The 18,180-nt window shown below is 36.4% G+C and overlaps 2 protein-coding genes across 2 annotated transcripts; both read right to left on the reverse strand.

Moving 5' to 3' along the window:
• Positions 1 to 139: 139 nt before the first annotated feature.
• On the reverse strand, positions 140 to 2,879 carry LOC139705523 (uncharacterized). Its single transcript, XM_071611765.1, has 2 exons — positions 255 to 2,879; positions 140 to 175 (listed from the first exon to the last, which is right to left on the reverse strand). Exons 1-2 carry the CDS (start codon positions 2,877 to 2,879, stop codon positions 140 to 142), a joined length of 2,661 nt encoding a protein of 886 aa, XP_071467866.1.
• A 4-nt stretch (positions 2,880 to 2,883) lies between these two features.
• Positions 2,884 to 7,210, reverse strand: LOC139705524 (leucine-rich repeat transmembrane protein CCDC168-like). The gene is made up of 3 exons (XM_071611766.1): positions 7,194 to 7,210; positions 3,129 to 6,900; positions 2,884 to 2,940 (listed from the first exon to the last, which is right to left on the reverse strand). The coding sequence occupies exons 1-3, from the start codon at positions 7,208 to 7,210 to the stop codon at positions 2,884 to 2,886; spliced, it is 3,846 nt and encodes a 1,281-aa protein (XP_071467867.1).
• Positions 7,211 to 18,180: the final 10,970 nt, after the last annotated feature.

Here is an 18,180-nt window from a genome sequence, read left to right on the forward strand (position 1 = left end):
ATAAATTTATTTGATATATCTTGACATGTTTCTTTGGTCATGTTTTTCAAGATGAGTTTCCTTTTCTTTCTACAACTAAGGGCACAATATCTAGTGATATTACTTCTCTCAAAAACTAATGGCATCTGTGTTTTCCCAGTTATGGATTTAGCAATTTGTACTGCATTTCTTTGCCCTTTAAATTCAAACGAAGTAGGCATGGAAAAATCAAGAGGCTCTAGAGTTCTATCTTGTAAGTCCTTTTGCAAACATACCTTTCCCTCTGCAGTAAGACTAGCAAATTCCTTCCCAGTGCCTCTTTCAAATGGGATATGACCATTTGTTGTATCAATTAAAAGTTCACTAACTGATTTTTCTGCCATTGGAGATGAAATCTTTCCACTCCATATATCTTTTAAGTCTTTTTGTGATTTTGTTCTTTTTGGTAGCTTCTCAAATGAAAATGTATTTGCAATAGAATTTAATCTACTTTGTTCGGCAACTATTTGATGCTGCAGCTCTAGAGGTGTAGAAAAGACGTCTGGGATTTTGTTGCTTGCTGAAGTCTTCAGTTCTAGATCTGATTGAAAGTTAGTTGCCTTTATTCCATGAGCACTGAAGCTGAAGTGTTGGGACACCCGCAGGGCTGTCTCTCCACCTTGATCTATTATATCTTTAGTGCCATTAGGGCTCGTGTCCTCGTCACCCGGATGTGCATGTGGGTCTGTCTTGTTGTGTGCTGACTGCTCTTGCTGTTGTAACCCATTGCTACTCTGTGTATTCCCCAGCCTCTTGGTCTCTTCCACTCTGTCACATACTTTTGTGTCAAGCAGCACAGGCATGAGGAAGCCAATGGCATTTAGGAATATATCTGCCACAGGTTTACCTTGTTTAGTTGTTGTTTCAGGGTTGAATTGCCTTCTTTGGCATGGTGTGTGACGTCCTGTGATATTAAATGTCTGGGAGAATGGTGTCTTCTTTGCCTTCAAAGTGATGCATTTTGGTCTCATCTTATGTCTCCTTTTCATTAGCATTAAGTTGTTTCTCTCTCTTTTAGATACAGGTAAAGCAAGTGTGGAGGAATCCAAACACTCCAAAATCATTGCTGGCATTTCCTGTGCTGATATTTTCTTTTTCTCTACTATTGGATCTTCCAGTATGACCATATGAAACCCAGAAGATATGATGCTGCTACAGCATGATAAAAATTCAACAATCTGTGTCATTAGGGTCTTGGGAGATAAAAAATTTTTTCGACAACCACTCTGTGGAATATTAAATATCTTCGAAACTGGTATTTTTTTTGCCTTCATAATTATCCGTGTGGGACTCATTTTTCTTTTTATGACTCTAGATGTAAATGTCTTTCTCTGCCTTTTGGATTCAGGTAGATCAATTGTGGAGAGTCTGGAAGATTCCAGTACAGCTGCTGCCTGTAGATCATCTTTAAACCCTGCTTTTTCCTCTTTACCTTGGCTGTGTGGTTCCCTCACATGCTTCCCGTCAATTGGGATGCCATATTTTTCTGTGCTAATTATATCTTCACCAACTGATGATTCCTCTGAGTTTAGAAAAGGAATCTTTAAACTTGTATATATCATGCCATTTTGAGTCTGGAGGTCTTTCTTCAAGTTCTGTCCTTGCCCTGGATCTGTGGATTGAATCTGCTGTGGGACATCTTGTTCTGTAACAATCAGAATTTTCCTGCTTCCTTGGTTTTTTGACTTACAATGGTCATGATCCTTCCTCTGGCCTGAATAGAATACAAAATGTTGACTGTATTGTGGAATTACTTTTAATAATGCTTCCTGTTTACGTTTTTCTTTCTCTTGATCTTGAAGCTTGGTTTCTTTGATGTCATCTGAATTAACATTCCTTTGCTTTACTTTTGTAGAACTGAGTTGTTTTTCTCTTGTGCGTCTTCTTCTTTCTATTTTGTTGTACATATTAATATCAGATGTAATAGTTGCTGAAGAGTACATTTTATCTGCTACTTCTTTATTTTGATACATATCTTTCATTTTAGTTAAGTTCCCTACTGATTTTTTCCTACAGTTTGGACTAGTACAACCCTTGATATTGAGCATGTTTGAAACTGGTAATTTCTTTGCCTTCCTAGTTCCATATTTGAGATTCACTTTAGTTTTCATGTCTGAAAATTGTTTGAAGTTTCTCTTCCTTTCAGATGTAGATAAAGCTGGTGTGTAGAAAAGAACGGCCACTGTTCCTTTATTTTCATTACTATCAGCCTGTTCCTTGTGACAGCTTACATCAGATGGGGCTCCACCTTTTTTTGCAGAAACAACCTTTGCATCCCTAGATTTTGGAGGTGAAAACCTAACCCAAGTCTCCAGCTTTTCAGAATGAAATTGATCTAGCATGGGGCATGAAATAGAACGCCAGATAGTTGATGCAGGATGTGTCTGTGGTTGTACCTGTGTATTTGTACTTCCTGGTTGATACAATTTCTCACCAAATTCAACAAGGCCATGATCTCTCTTCTGATGTGTGCTGAATATGAAGCCATGACTACTCTCTGGAAGCTGTAAAGCTTTAGGTTCCCCTTCCCTCTCCTTTCCACATTTCAATCTGTTAGAGAAACTACTCATATAAGTAGCATCTAGGCAATATACTTTTCTTCCACTTAGTGATTTCTCTTGCATTAACTGCATATAACCAAATCTTGCTATTCTTCGCACATTTATTCTCCCCACAGTTAAACTCCTCCTCATTTTGATGTTGGGCAAAATGGTCACCTTGGAGAGAATGATGTCCCAAAATGTATCTGCTGCATTTTCTCTTTGCTGTGGGCCTTTCATCTTCATTTTAATATTGCTCTGCAGTTCCTTGCTATATCTGCCATTAAGCGTATTTAAGATTGATGGCTTTATTTCCCTCATAGTTCTAAGTCTGCGACTCTCTGGTCTTTGCCTCCTTGCTAATCTTAATGTCTTTTTCTGCCTTTTAAATTTAGAAACACAGGGTGATATAACAGAATCAGAAGATTGCAGGACTGTCACTTGCACATCCATTGGCACCTCTGAATTTTTTTGCATAAAATATGAATCTAGTTCCCTGTTAGGGTTTCCACCAGATGGCAAGCCACAGTTTATCACTGTGTTAAATTCATCACATGATGAGTTTCCCACTTGGAGAGGTGGAATCTTAGGACCCATAGGGACTTCTATGTCATTTTGCATTTGGTTGGGTTTCCATAATTCAGCTTCTGTGGGATCCTTTTTGAGACTAGCCTCCAAAGTAGTTTGTGGGAAAACTGCTTGGTGCTGCACACCTTGCCCAATAATAGGTAGCTCCTGTGTTAAGCAGCTTATCAGTGATAGGTTTGGTTCATCAAGGTGGGTTTTCTTTATTTGACATGCATCAGACCACAGGTGTTGGCTCTCCTGTGGAGCTACTTCTAGGGAAGCTTTTTGTTCCTCCTCCTCTTGGAAAACCTCTCTCTCATGGACTACACTACTCTTAGCAAAGACATCAATATACTTTTTACTTGCCAGTTCTCCTTGCTTCATCTGAGCTTGAGAGTACTCTCCTGGCAATGTTTCATATATGGGAGAGTAGAGGGCGTTTAGACATTCGGGTACCAAGTCTTTAATTGGGTTTATCTTTGTAACCTTGTTTTTAAAGTCCAATTTCTCTCTATGGCTTGTGATACTGGAAATTTGTGAGACTGGTGGATTCATTTTCATGCATTTGAATTTCACTGTATTTGTCACGTTTGCAAATCTTACTCTGTTTTTCTTCCCTTTAGAGTCAGACCGCACAGGCATGCAGCAACTAAAAGTTTCTGGGGAAGTTTCTTGTAAATCTTTTGGTAATTCTGCTTTTTCTCCTGCAAAATGGTGATCCATTTCCCTTGTATCACTCCTAATACTTGGAACATTATTTTCTTTTGTTTGATCAAAAGGGTCTCCCCTTAGTGATTTTTCTGATATTGGAGGAGATATCTCCAAGCCTGCTGTGCACTGGAAGTCAGTCTGTGTTGCTAGGCTTCTCTTCAAATTTTCAGTGTGAGGTGGAGCCATTCTAAGGGACTCAACAGACTCCTTCATGGTTTCAGTAAATGGGACTGGTTGATGCATTTTTTTCTCTGCTTTACTCTCCTCCATTGTATGTGCATAAGGGACTGCTTTTGGTAGATGGTCTCTGACCTCATTCACTTCATCTTGCAAGTTAGCTTTTAGTGTGTTTTGAGATTCATTTTCCTTATTAACATGGGATCTCTCTTGTATGAGACTGATATGAGTGATTTTCTGTGCATTTAATCTGCTATCCATTCTAGCATTAGGCAAAATAGACAAGTGAGGGTAGACATCCAGAAGTGCGTCTGCCAAAATTTTGTCTTGCAGCATCTTCTTAACTTTAAAACCGTCTCCCATTTTTTTCCTATGGCTTGGAGCATCATGTCTCTTGGTACAAAGCATTAATGAATTTGCTAACTTCTTTACTTTCATAATTGCATGCCTGGCACTGAGTATATTTTTTGTTCTTGACAGTACTTTTCTGATTTGAGAAGACCTCATAGCAACTGCAGGTAAATCTCTTTTTAAGTGTTCCTTCTCCTCTGTAATATGACCATGCAATGTCTTTCTGGGGTTTCCACCAAAGGGGACCCAACATGCCATTGTTTCAATTAAATATTCACCAGTTGGCAAATTCTCTGGAATTATAAGATTCATATGATCCATAGCACTTTCTTTGCCTGCAGATCTGTCTGTGTTTTGCTTCAGTTTCTCAACTTGAAATGAATCCATCATGGGGCATGGATTCGTCTCCAGAATAGTTTGATTAGAAAGAGTTTGTGATGGTATTTCTTGCTCTTTATTTTGAGATTTTCTATTTCCTGAACAGATTTGTTCCATTTCAAATTTGACATATTTGGGCTTTTGCTTCAGCTGTAGGCTGAACCTGAAGTCTGGGGTCACCTGAGGAACTACTGCTTGTTCCTCTTCTTCCCCTTGTTCACTATCATATTGTTGTGGCTTTTTAGAAGCAGAGCTTCGAATATATTTTGCCTTCTTTGTTCTCTTTGCATCTGGCAGTTTTTCTTGCTTTGATGCTGAATGACTTCCCTTTATTATTATTGTTGATGTATCTGTCTTGGCTTTTAATCTGCCGTGCATTTCCACATTGGTTGGTTCAGGAATGGTAGTGTAAGTGGCATTATCAAATGCATCAGATGTCCTTTCATCTTGATGCATATTTCTTATAAAGCTGCCAGTGTTGCACTCCAATTCCTCACTTTCACTCAGGTTACCATTTTCTGAAATATTAAGTCTTAATGGTTTCTTTTGCTTCAGATTGACACTTTTTGTACTCACTGGACTTTTTATGCCTTCTGAGTCTTCACTACTTATATACCTTTTGGTTCCAAGGGAAATGAGTAAATTGACATCTGACATTTCTAGAACAACTTCCAGAAAATCTTTTTGTTGCTGTGTATTTTCCTGTGGAAAACACCTCTGCATATTTAGTGTAGTAGCTGCAAACTCCTCTCCATTTGAAAGTAGTAGATGGGACTCCTCCTTACTTGGTAGATCATCCTGTACTTTCATGCCTCCGTTTGATTTCATCTTAGGAGATGAAACAAGTTTCTGCACAGGTTCCCCTGTTGTTTCTTCTGAAGGCATATCATGGTTTGGAATGTGTGGGTCAAGTGTTTGCTTAAGGTCTTTAGGAGACTCTGTACTCTTCTGGTTTGCTTCTAATAATGTGCAAGATGCCTTTACTTCTTCAGTGTTGACTGTGAAAGATTGTTCTAGCTCAGGTAACATTTTGGGTGAAATGTTTTTTAGTCCTATATTTTCTTTGTCATACAGTTTTACATTTTTAATGATACCTGGGTTTTCTCTCTTAATAGAATCTGCGTACTTGATTTTCTTTTTATCTGGTGACTTATTTTGTTCTTGCAGAAAATATCCACATTTTTGTAAGCATGGCATGCCTGTCACTAGTTTTTTTCGGCAATATTTGTTAATGTGAGGAGTACTAAGCCTGGAGATAGAAATAAGATGCGAAGTTACATTTGATACATCTTTTCTTTGCTGTAATTCTTTCTTGACAGTGTTACTCTCACATTCTAACTCATTCCTGTTTTTTGAAGTGTGACATATTATGAGTTTTGATTCGTGCAAAGGAGTTTTCTTTGCTTTTAGAGATGGAACTTTAAGACTGAGTTTGCTTTTACGATTTGGTGCTTTTCTTCTGTTTTTCTGCCCTTCAACAGTAGGTGGAAGGAGCATTGGGCTACATATAGAATACTGGTTTATTTCTAATAAAGCAACTTGTTGCTGGTCTTTTGGCTTTCCCATCTGTAGTTGTGACATATCTTCAGCAATTGACTGTGGACTAAAAGTTAAAACTAGAAATTCAGCATTCTTACAAACACTTTCTTGCACGTTGATTGAATTTTTAATCTTGTTGGAATCTTCAAACCAAACAGAATATTGGGCGTCATCTAAATATTCATCAAATTCTAGGCCCTTGATTGAATCTTGTGCCTCAACACAATATGGAGCTTCGGTATAATATAGGCTCCTATCTGTATCTTGGGCCTGGAAGAAGTCTTGTGTGCTGCTGTAAAATGGTTTCTTCATCAAATCTTGAGCCTGAGCAAAATAGCTAGCCCTGATATCAGACTGGCTGTTGACTGATTCTTGGTTGGGAACAAATTGTTGGGCTTGATTAATAAATTGTGTCTCATAAAACTCTTGATTCTGCATAGCATTTTGTTCTGGAAAAAAATCTTGTGCTTGGGTAGAAATAACAATCTCAACAGAATGTTGATCCTGAATCAATGACTCTTGAGGTCGGGAATACAGATAATTACTTATAATTTCTAATGCTCTCTGTTTCAAAGGAATTTGATTTCTCACATTTTCTTCCAAAAGTTTAACTTGGTCTCTAGAAAGAAATAAAAGGGCAGGAGGGCATGGTGCCGTATTGAGATCTTCATTTTCTACAGTGAATATACAAGTTTTTGAAAGCCTATAATCAGAAGAAAACCTTGCATTTTTATTTTTGTTGGTTTTCATTACTGAAAACAATTTCTTTGAGGAAAATTGTATTGCTTCATATTCATTTTCTGGATGCTCTCTATCACTAAGAAAAATTTCCTTTACTTCTGAACAAAAGAATGACAAAGGTGAGCTGGTCCCAACTGAAGATGGCATGTGACTTTCACAAAAGTGACTTACTTGATATTTACTTTCATTGGTACCTGCCCATATTATTTCCTCCTCTGATAAAATTTTGTCTCCAAAGTTACCTTCATTTTCTTCAGATGTAAGGGTTGAAGTAATTCTTTCTGAAAAGACATCAACTCTGAAATAAAAGAAAAATGTGCAAATGAACTACCAATTAGAACATATTTCTCATAAGGACTCACTCTAGATAAATGAAGCTCAGTACCATATACAAAAAGAGGTCAATATAATGATGAAAGGAAAGATTACAAAATTACAGATTATCACAAAATATTTCACTACATAGTTCTTTTCATTTAATAAATCTATCAAGTGTGATTTAAAAAGTGAAAGAAAATCATGTTTATATCTCAGAGAATGAGAGAATTTTTATTGTAACTTCTCTCAAAATCTATTTTTGACAGCAATGAGTCAAAGTGGCCAGATAAGATTGCATCCTTTTATAAAGAATATCAATCTGTTTCTGTTCTCTATATAAAATTTTAAAAGAAAACATCCTTATGGAAATTTAATAGGTACAACAGAAACTGTCCAATCATGTAATCTGTAGCTTTCTATAGACAGAGTATCTTAAGAACAATGATTAATGGAAAAGCCTACATCTGGGGGAAATACTTCTCAGTACAATTTTGGATTGGACTCATGAAGGAGAAACATCCATGGCAGCTGATCTGCCAAAATCCCAATATCCATCTACCTCAAATGATCAGTCTCAATTTAATGAGTGCTCAGACCAATAGCACTACTTGGAAAGATGGTTAATGTTATGATCATGGTGCCCAGATAAGTGGTCAAACATTATTCTGGATGTTTCTATGAGGGGATAAGATTAACATTTAAAGCACTGAACTTTAGGTAAAGAAGACTGCTCTCCCTAATGTGGGCAGGTCTCACATAATCAGCTGAAGGCTTGTAGAACAAAACAATGGCCTCTCCAGAGCAAGAGAACATTCTGCCAATACAGTTTGTGTATTCATACTGCAGATTTTAACCTGTTAGTTGCCATAACTGCATAGACCAATTTCATAAAATGATTCTATTTATATATACAAACACATCCCATTAGTTCTGCTTCTCTGCTTTTTCTTATCCTACCTGTGCTGAGTCAGAAGCTCTGAGCGTAGAGTTTAGTTTTATTTTTATCTTTTAGGGTTTTTTCCCTCCATACTAAGGGGTTATATCCAGGGGTGCTCTATCACTGAGCTATATCCCCAGCTTTTTTTTTTTTTTTTTTTTGATAGGATCTTGCTAAATTGCTGAGATTGGCCTTAAAGTCACAATCCTCCTATCTTAGCCTCTAGAGTTTCTGGGATTCTGGGCATTATACCACTGTGCCCAGCTAGAAATCTGCCCTCTAAGCGATTCTGATGCATGATAAATTTTGAAAAAAATCCCCATTTCATGAAAGAACAAATCTAAAGTGAAAAACTGAAACTAAAATAGGCAAGATAACTCACTAGCTATTTGTGAAACACAGATTATCTCCTAGTTTCCTGGAGGTGTGACCTTACTTTCATTAATATCCTTCAATCAAAAAAAAAAAAAAAGTAAAGGTAGTATAAACCATCATCATGGTTTATGCAAACATAAAATCATTTGTTAAATCTCATTAATTTGGATTTGGCTAATTAGAATTTGGGAGATTTTAGACTATGTTGCAATACAAAAATATTGGGTGAATATTTAAAATATGTTTTGTAGCTTTCAAGTTCCCTCAGTTGTTATTTTTTTAATCTAACATACAGGCTGTGTTATGGGTTAAATTGTGTTCTCCCAAAATTCATTTGTTGAAGTCTTAACTCTAGTAACTCACAATATGCCCATATTTGGAGACAGGGATTGGAATGGGAAATTAAGATTAAATGAGGCCATATGGGTGGTTCCTAATTCATATGACTATATTTGGATATATTGTATTTCACTGAACAATTGTCATTTTATGCTATTTTTTTTCTTGGCAAAAAAGTGGGGGTGCAACATTATGTGAAGGTTTCTTTTTTTTTCTTTTTAAATTGTGCGGATATTACTTAATCATGTATTACTAAACTGTATTACTCATGAATATACATCAGTGCAGCAGCGATGGTTATGCTGTGAAATACAGTAAGGGCTTAAAAAGTAACAAATTTAAACTAAGGTCTGTAGGAGGGGCCCTAATCCTATATGCCTGGTGCCTTTTAAAATAAGAGAGAAATTCTGAATTTAATAAAATAAAAATATCCTGCATTTAATAAAAAAAGGCCAGAGAATGAAAAAGGAAGTGAGATGGGGTGAAGTTAATCACTTAACAAGCTAGACCTAAAGAACTCAAGATTTTTTTGCACTGTTGAATGCACATTACTGTCTTAACCCAACTCCAATCATGACTCTGTAGATGCTGCTGCATCTGCTCACAACCCCACACAATCCAGAAGCAACAATAACTTCTCCTTCTGGCTTGCCCTCCTATCCTACAGCCTTCCTGCTTCATGTAATCACGATCCTCCCGCCTAAGATGTAGGTTCAATGTAAAAAACTTAGACCTGCCTTACCCAAATTTTAATAAAAATATCTTTAAATGCTCTTAATTCTAGTCCAGAGGACATTTTCCCATCTGCTTACCTAATCTTGCTGCTGGGGGCTATGGGAACTTGTCACAGAACTGGTCTGTCCTTTCTGGCTAGCATTTGTAATGGTTCAATAAGCCCTTTTATTCAGAGTTCTCAGTGTTTAGAGTTTTGATGTAACTTCTTACTAAGAAGAAGAATTTGGACAAACAGACATATGTGTATTGAAAAGAGACCAAGTGAGAACATAGCAAGAAAGTGCCTGCCTGGGGCTGGGGCTGTAGCTCAGTGGCAGAGCACTTGCTGAGCAAGCGTGAGGCACTGAGTTCGATCTTCAGCACCATATAAGTAAATAAATAAAAATAAAGGTAACAACTAAAAACATACATATTAAAAAAGAAAGAAAGAAAGTGCCTGCCTGTAAGTCAAGGAAAGAGGGCTCAGGAGAAACCAGACCTGCTGATACAATGATCTTGGACTTATCAGCTCCAGAAAAATAAGGAAAGAATTTCTGTTTTTTTATGTCACCCAGTCTGTGGTACAATGTTATGATAGCCACAGAAAACTAATACAGGCTGTACATACCATTTTTGTTATCTACCCATTACTTTTAGTATATAGTCCTTGGTACCAAGGTCTGTCCTTACAACTAAGTCAATGTTTTACATCAAAATGTGTACTCTCCAACACACAGACTACCTGAGATAATGAGGCTCAGGCTAACATAGGAATCAAATGTCCAAGAGATTAGTGTAGGAATAGGTATGATCTAATCCCAGGATAAGGAAATACTAAAACAAACCATTCCCCAATCCAATATAAGATCAGCAGCTTTCCTTGCTCACTGAAATCATGCCAGGCCAGCATGGCTTTCCCTGCTTTCACATAGTACCTTTGACAATTTGTTATGTTATTGTTCATTATTGGACAGCAACCCCCCCCCCAAAAAAAAAAAAGAAAAAAGAAGGCAGGAATCTCTGTTTTGTTCACTAATGTACCTAAAGAGCCTAGAACAATGCCTGGCAGTAAATATTGCTGTGTAGTCAGTCATTCCCCACCAGGCTTCTCCTTCCTCTAAAACAAGATGATGTGAATATACAATCCAACCCTTTCCTCAATTTCATATAACTGGAATAAACTACTCATAAATGTGGCTGACTTTACTGAGAATCTTGAGGCAGACACAGATTGGTTTTTATAGGAATGGATGTAGCTCCTACTTAAGCACCAGGTATGTCTTCCCATTTGTGAAATGTCCTTTAGCCTCTGCCTCACCAGAAAATCTGCACTGGCCTTTGAATTTGATAGGAACACCCAGTCTTCCTAGGAAAAGACTGATAGTTGTATAGCCATGTTAAGTAGTAACAGAGCTGGTTTTAAGTCAATTAAATCCATCAATGGCAGCTCAATAGTCAGTAAAAAATAAACATCCAATCTGCTTTTAAACTATTTTATCAATGATAACTCACTTCAGGAAATACACTTCTGAAACCAACAGTCAGTGACAGGTTCAAGCTTTGAAAGTCAAGTAACTGATAGTAGATTCTCCAATGATATGTACCTATAGGCAATGCCAACTCTGAAATAAGCAATCCCCTAAATCCCATGTAAAACCAGCAATTTGTTTTCTTACTGAGATTATGCCAAGCCAGTTTGGCTCCTCTGATTTCAGAGGTGGATCTATCCTTCAGGCCACACAGACCTGAGTCTCACACCAATTTCAATTGCATCTCCTTCCCTTATGTGTTGCCCCATTTTTCTCTTTCTTCCATTTTATAAGCTAGAAAAAAATCTACTCAGTGGGTCTCTAATGCAGTGTACTAACCATTTTGTGGTTTGGGCTTCTAACAATATTCAAACCCTTCTATTTCAAAATAATCTTTTTCAAAAATTTTATTATTATTAAATTTTATTTTTTATTTATATATGACAGAATGCATTACAATTTTTATTACACACATAGAGCACAATTTTTCATATCTGGTTGTATACAAAGTATATTCACACCAATTTGTCTTTATTCATGTACTTTGGATAATAATGATCATCACGTTCCACCATCATTTCTAACCCAATGCCCCCTCCCTTTCCCTCCCACCCCTCTACCTATCTAGAGTTCATCTATTCCTCCCATGCTCCCTCTCCCTATCCCATTATGAATCAGCCTCCTTACATCAAAGAAAACATTCAGCATTTGGTTTTGGGGGATTGGCTAACTTCACTTAGCATCATCTCCTCTAACTCCATCCATTTACCTGCAAATGCCATGATTTTATTCTCTTTTATTGCTGAGTAATATTCCATTGTGTATATATGCCACATTTTTTTTTATCCATTCATCTACCGAAAGGCATCTAAGTTGGTTCCACAGTTTAGCTAGTGTGAATTGTGCTGCTATAAACATTGATGTGGCTGTGTCCCTGTAGTATGCTGTTTTTAAGTCCTCTGGGTATAGACCGAGGAGAGGGACAGCTGGGTCAAACAGTGGTTCCATTCCCAATTTTCCAAGAAATCTCCACACTGCTTTCCAGATTGGCTGCACTAATTTGCAGTCCCACCAACAGTGTATACAAGTGTACCTTTTTCCCCACATCCTCACCAACACTTATTGTTGTTTGTGTGCATAATAGCTGCCATTCTTACTGAAGTGAGATGAAATCAGAGTGGTTTTGATTTGCATTTCTCTAATTGCTAGTGATGATGAACATTTTTTCATGTATTTGTTGATTGATTGTATATCATCTTCTGAGAAGTGTCTGTTCAGGTCCTTGGCCCATTTATTGATTGGGTTATTTGTTTTGTCGGTGTTTAGCTTTTTGAGTTCTTTATATACCCTAGAGGTTAGGGTATGAGGGGTAAAGATTTAAGACTCCTGTGGTGCAAGAATTAAAATCAAGAATCAATAAATGGGATGAACTCAAAAAAGTTGAATCAATAAATGGGATGAACTCAGAATGGTGTGCAATTTAAAACTTAAATGGGAAGAACTAAAAAAGTTCTTCTCAGCAAAAGAAAGAATCTATGAGGTGAACAGAGAGCCTACATCTTGGGAGCAAATATTTACCCCCAAACTAATCTTTTAAGATGCTATTTCAAATACAGTTCTGTTCCAGAAAGGAAATTCTGGTGCTAGGATAAAATATTTGTGCTTTGTTACAGATGTCATTTTAACCAGTCTTGATGATAACCCTAACAGTTTGTTCTAACTCCTACTTTGAAAATAAGGAGAAAGGGGGTATAGTGACTTTAGACTATTAGCCCAAATCCATGCCATCTGTTAAAAGGCAATATGAATTTATACCATTTTTATTCCAATATTTGGAGTTTTCCCCACACGATGCTGCTGTACAGGAGCTGTATCTCTTCCCTAATACTTTTCTTTATGTCATTGCACTAATCTCTTCTTCTACAGTAGCCCACCCTTATTCCCAAGACACCTCTGATAATACCAAAACCTATATATACTATCTTTTTCTTATAATATCTACCTATGATGAAGTTTATTTAAATATTTATTTGTGGTGCTAAGGACGGAACTCCCTAGAGTTTAATTTATAAATTAGGCCCACTAGTAGATTAACAACAATTAATACTAAAGTAGAAAATTTAAAAAAAAAATTTAGATGTTGACGGACCTTTTTTATATTCATTTATTTGTATGTGGTGCTAGAATCAAATCCAGTGTCTCACACATGTGAGGCAAGCCCTCTACCCTGAGCCACAACTCCAGCCCCCTAATGTAGAAAATTTAAACAATATACTATAATAAAAGTTATGTGAATGTGGTCTCTTTCTTTTTCAAAAAATCTTGTTTACTTTCACCTTTTCACTTAAAAGAAAACACTGTTTGGCTCCTCTTTTGCATATCTACTATTGCCAGCCTCACTGCTCTCATAAAGATGACTTGAACAGCTCTGTGATACTGTAACAGTCAAACTGATATCCAGGACAGCTACTTAGTGGCTAACAGGAAGATGGCATATAGATAGCCTGGATATGCTGGACAAAGGGATAATGCACATCTTGGGCAGAACAGAGAGGGTTGGCGTGAAATTTTATCATGTTACTCAGAATGGTGTGCAATTTAAAACTTAAACTGTTTATTTCTTCAGTTTTGTTCATTTTTAGACCATGGTTGACACTGGGTAACTGAAATCACAGAAAGTAAAATCTCAGTTCAGGGGTGACTGCTATACCCTCCGTTAGTATCCCCTAGAAAGGAGCTACTGAAGAATTAATCCTGCCTAGATAGGAAAGGAAGCTTGGCATGAAGAGTGGGCAGGCTCTTGTCTCCTTGACTCTGAAGGAGAAAATCTTTCTCTCCCATTTCTGTGGAGATTTCCTCTTACCTGTGAACCCTTTGGCTTTGAATTCTATGTGAAGCTTGGGTCATAGTGTTCGCCTTAGCCCTGAAATGCCTCAAACATTGACTCGGTCAGTATAGCCGGGACTATTCTGTGTGACTGAGGTGCCACAGTCACATCCCAGCTCCCCACCTGTCCCAACACAGATCCTATCCATCTGTACCTTCAGAGAGTGCTCCAGCTTCTTAAGATACCCACTTCATAACTATAGCTGCTAGGACCCAATACTACATAAAGTGACTTGAATAAATTTTAAAAGCCCTATAAACTGGCACATTAAAGAAATTAGACTAACGCAAAGCAATCTTTTATTCATTATTCAAAAAAGATAGTGGAATGAACCGGACATAACTTTCCTATGTTTATACATGAATACACCACTAGTGAAACTCCACATCACGTACAACCACAAGAATGAGATTCTAATTAAAATATGTCATACTCCAGGTGTGTACAATATGTCAAAATATACTCTACTGTCATGTGTATAAAATGAACTAAAAAAAAAAAAGAACAAAGACAAAGAAAACAAAATAGCAACAAACTTTGGGATCTACAAAGTAGATATGTACTAACTCTTAGCACACAATTTTTGGAGTTTTCATTTTCTTTCATCACATTCACAGTTTTCAAGGTAACTAACTGATCAGTTAATGTGCATAATGTTGTTTTGTCTAGTGATTTTTCATTATTAGAATGACATTATTCGTGTTGGTAGAGAAACAATAGTATATTTTCTTCTTAGTGCCTCAATACATGTTATTGATAATTGATAACTGATAATTCCCAACTTGATTCTTGGTTTACATGTGTTGTTTGACAGATTTAACTGTTAAATTCATTATTTTTCCCTTTGTAATCAAACCATTATTTTGAAGCTATGTAAATATCTTGTTTCTCATAATAATTTCTCCACCTGGTTTAATCATGCAATGGCAAATTTTGCCTGTATCAATTATTACTGTGATGTTTGTTTAGTGAAAGTTTACTTTGTTTTTTCAGTTGTTGATAGACCTTTATTTTATTCATTTATTTATATGTGGTGCTGAGAATCGAACCCAGTGCCTCACACGTCTGGCAAGTGCTCTACCACTAAGCCACATCCCCAGCTCTGATAGTTTTCTCTTTTTTAATTAGTTCTATATTCATCAAGTGGCATTTTGTAGTAAACATCTATCTGGATGCCACAATTTGATTACCTGAATGCAAATATGAACTTTTAGATATTTATTTAAAAAAAAAGTGGTCTTGCTAAAACACAAGCTCCTATGCTTTAAGCAGCTTTAGGTGGTCACTGTCTACAGAGTCTAAGCCTCTTAACGTGGTGTAGAGAGCCCTTCATGATTTGATCTTGTCTACCCCATCACATCCATCCCCCACTACTATCCCTGACTGAATGTTAGTATTACAGCAACTCTGAAATAACTGTCCATTTCTTTCACATAGCCTGCTGTTTCTTACTTCTTCACCTTTGCTCATGTCTGGAATGCCTTTCTTATCCTCCTCACTCTCTATTTCAGGCTAATTTTCACTGGTCCTCTAAAATTCAGCTCCAGCATAACCTTCATGAAACCATTCCTGAGATCCTAAGGCTGGTGTGAGTACCTCCTAAATGTTGTCATATTTGTCACTGTTACTGCACTGCAAGGCAAGTAGCCTTTGTGTATGTCTCTCCACAAAAATATAAGCCTCTTGAGATCAGAGAGTATCTTACCTTTAATAACCCACGATCAAATATATATAGTGTCCATTATATAGTAGATACCTAATAATGGTTGAACAAATTTCGATGAAAACAACTAAAATATTGATAGCAACCATAGTAGTGATGATGTCAGTATTTCATCCCTAGCACTGAGCTACCTTTAGCATGCTGATAAGATTCTGATCTTATAAAGTCCTTTTATGTCAATTTTGCAGCACCTAGTGTTGACCTGGTCCACAGTAGATGCTAAATGAATTTGCCTTTTTTCTCTCTAATGGAGTATAAGAAGTGGTGGTAACAACTGCTTTGTGTGTAGTGCGAAAGAATTTATAGTAAGAAAGCAAGTCAGTCTCTCCAAGCTTCATTCCTCCTTATCGGTAAAAACAAAAATATTACCTACCTTGAAGGATCTTACAAATACGCAAAAAATCCCTAACACAACTTGGAACTAACAATCACTTAAAAGAAATGTTAGATTGAATTCTAATGTTGAACAGCTATAGTACCTTATACATATGAGAAAATCTTCTGAAATTCAGAAGGAAATGTACTTTTTAATAGAATGCAACCAAACCATTTCATTTAATTTCAAAATGTGTCACTTACCCTTCTTCAGAAGATGGTGGAATGATGGACTGATTCCCTAGAGCTAAATGGGAATCAAAAAGTCACAGTATCAGTGGAAGTAATTCATGCTAAATAAATTTCATATTAAAATATGAAATTCTGTGATATTTACCAAATTTCTTCCTTTTCAGGCAACTACTATCTTCACTCTATTCCAGGAGAATAAATGAATAAATAAATGTTATTAGTAAAGTAATCTAAATATCAGTTAAAAAATGGTACTAATTATTCTGATGTGTAATTCTGAAAAATAGGAGTGGGAGAAGTCAACATCTGTTCTTACCTCCCAGGAAACTGAACTATCTATTTCTGGAAGCACCGTCTTCTTAAAGAACGCACAAATTTTTATGAGTATTATTTCAAAAATAATGCCTAGGAAAATTATAAAGAAGATTGTTGTCCAGTCATTTTGAAAAATCCGGGACTCTAGAAGGTCCATTAATGTAAAAACTGTATTATCTTCCAATGTACCCTTCACTTCATTTTTAAAATAATAATATGGCTTTGACATTTTAACATAGCAGGTAAAATAAATTGGTATCTCATTCAGAAATTCTCCACTTCAGGTGCTCCAAAACACAAAAGTTGGTATGTCCATCTCATAATCACATGCAGAAAAAAAACTTCAGTGGTGTTCAGTGTTTTATCAAATGCAGCAATGATTGCTCTGGGCCTCAGTAATGTGAAGTACGTGTCACAGTGGGTATTGAACTGAGCTCATGTCAGCTTTCTTCAGCAATAATGAAAGTTCACTGGGGAGACATGTACAGTGCTATAGTTTTTTTAATTAAAAAAAGTATAATCAGTCCAGATGCCCATCAATGTATGAATGAATTAAGAAAATGTGGTAAACACATACAATGGAGTTTTACTCAGCCATAAAGAAGAATGAAATATGGTATTTGCTGGTAAATGGATGGAAATGGAGAATATAATGCTAAGTGAAATAAGCTAGATTCAAGGGTTGAATGTTTTCTCTCATATGTGGAAGCTAGAGCTTAAAAATAAGGAAAAGGGTGGCGGGTGAGGATGGATATCATAAAGATATAGGGAAGGTGAGTAGAAAAGGACTTGGAAGGGTGGAAGGAGGGATGGGAAATGGGAAGAAATGTGGAGTGAATTTAACAAACTCACATCATATGCATATTAGATAAACCACAGGGAATTTTACTTTTATGTGAGTGTGAAAAGCACAAGTGTGAGGGGAGGAACTGGGAATGAAACGGAGTGGGTCACATTTCAGGAATGTATAATTCTGCCGGGATGAACTCAGCTACTATGTATAACTAGAATGCTCTAATAAAAATGATAATAAAAATTATCCTCTATTAATTTCATATACAGAAATGCAATTCTAAGATGCAATTCCTTAGCACAGTTGGACTATCCATTCTTATAGTTCAAAAATATAAATAAACTTGAATTGGTAGAAGGCAGTTGATATAATCATTTCTATTATGATCAGTAATAGTGTATTTTATGTTTCTTTGTGGTAAGGAAGATATAGTCCTTTCTTAGAATGAATGTAAGGTTGACAGGTTTAACAAATAAAATACTGGATGCCCAATTTAATTTGTATTTCAAATAAATTCCAAATAAGCATTTACTATAGATATGTGCCATTACCACTATGTAAATTGAGTCTATTTTTAGAACACTTCATTTTATATTTCTTTTTGTTAGAGGGCTCTGCTGGCAAGTTTCCCTTCAACAATCTATTGATATGCCGAAAAACA

This window comes from Marmota flaviventris, chromosome 4, assembly GCF_047511675.1.
Source record: "Marmota flaviventris isolate mMarFla1 chromosome 4, mMarFla1.hap1, whole genome shotgun sequence".
Classification (NCBI taxonomy): domain Eukaryota; kingdom Metazoa; phylum Chordata; class Mammalia; order Rodentia; family Sciuridae; genus Marmota; species Marmota flaviventris.

What these genes read in the sequence shown, in the direction of transcription:
- LOC139705523 (XM_071611765.1), bottom strand. Translation starts at nt 2,879, where the DNA reads ATGAGGGAAATAAAGCCATCAATCTTAAATACGCTTAATGGCAGATAT. An exon ending in GTCTTACTGCAGAGGGAAAG is followed by an intron (nt 176 to 254) that starts GTATGTTTGCAA and finishes TTGAATTTAAAG; the next exon opens with GGCAAAGAAATGCAGTACAA.
- LOC139705524 (XM_071611766.1), bottom strand. An exon ending in CTAAGATTCCACCTCTCCAA is followed by an intron (nt 2,941 to 3,128) that starts GTGGGAAACTCA and finishes TAAATTTAAAAG; the next exon opens with GCAGAAAAAGACATTAAGAT.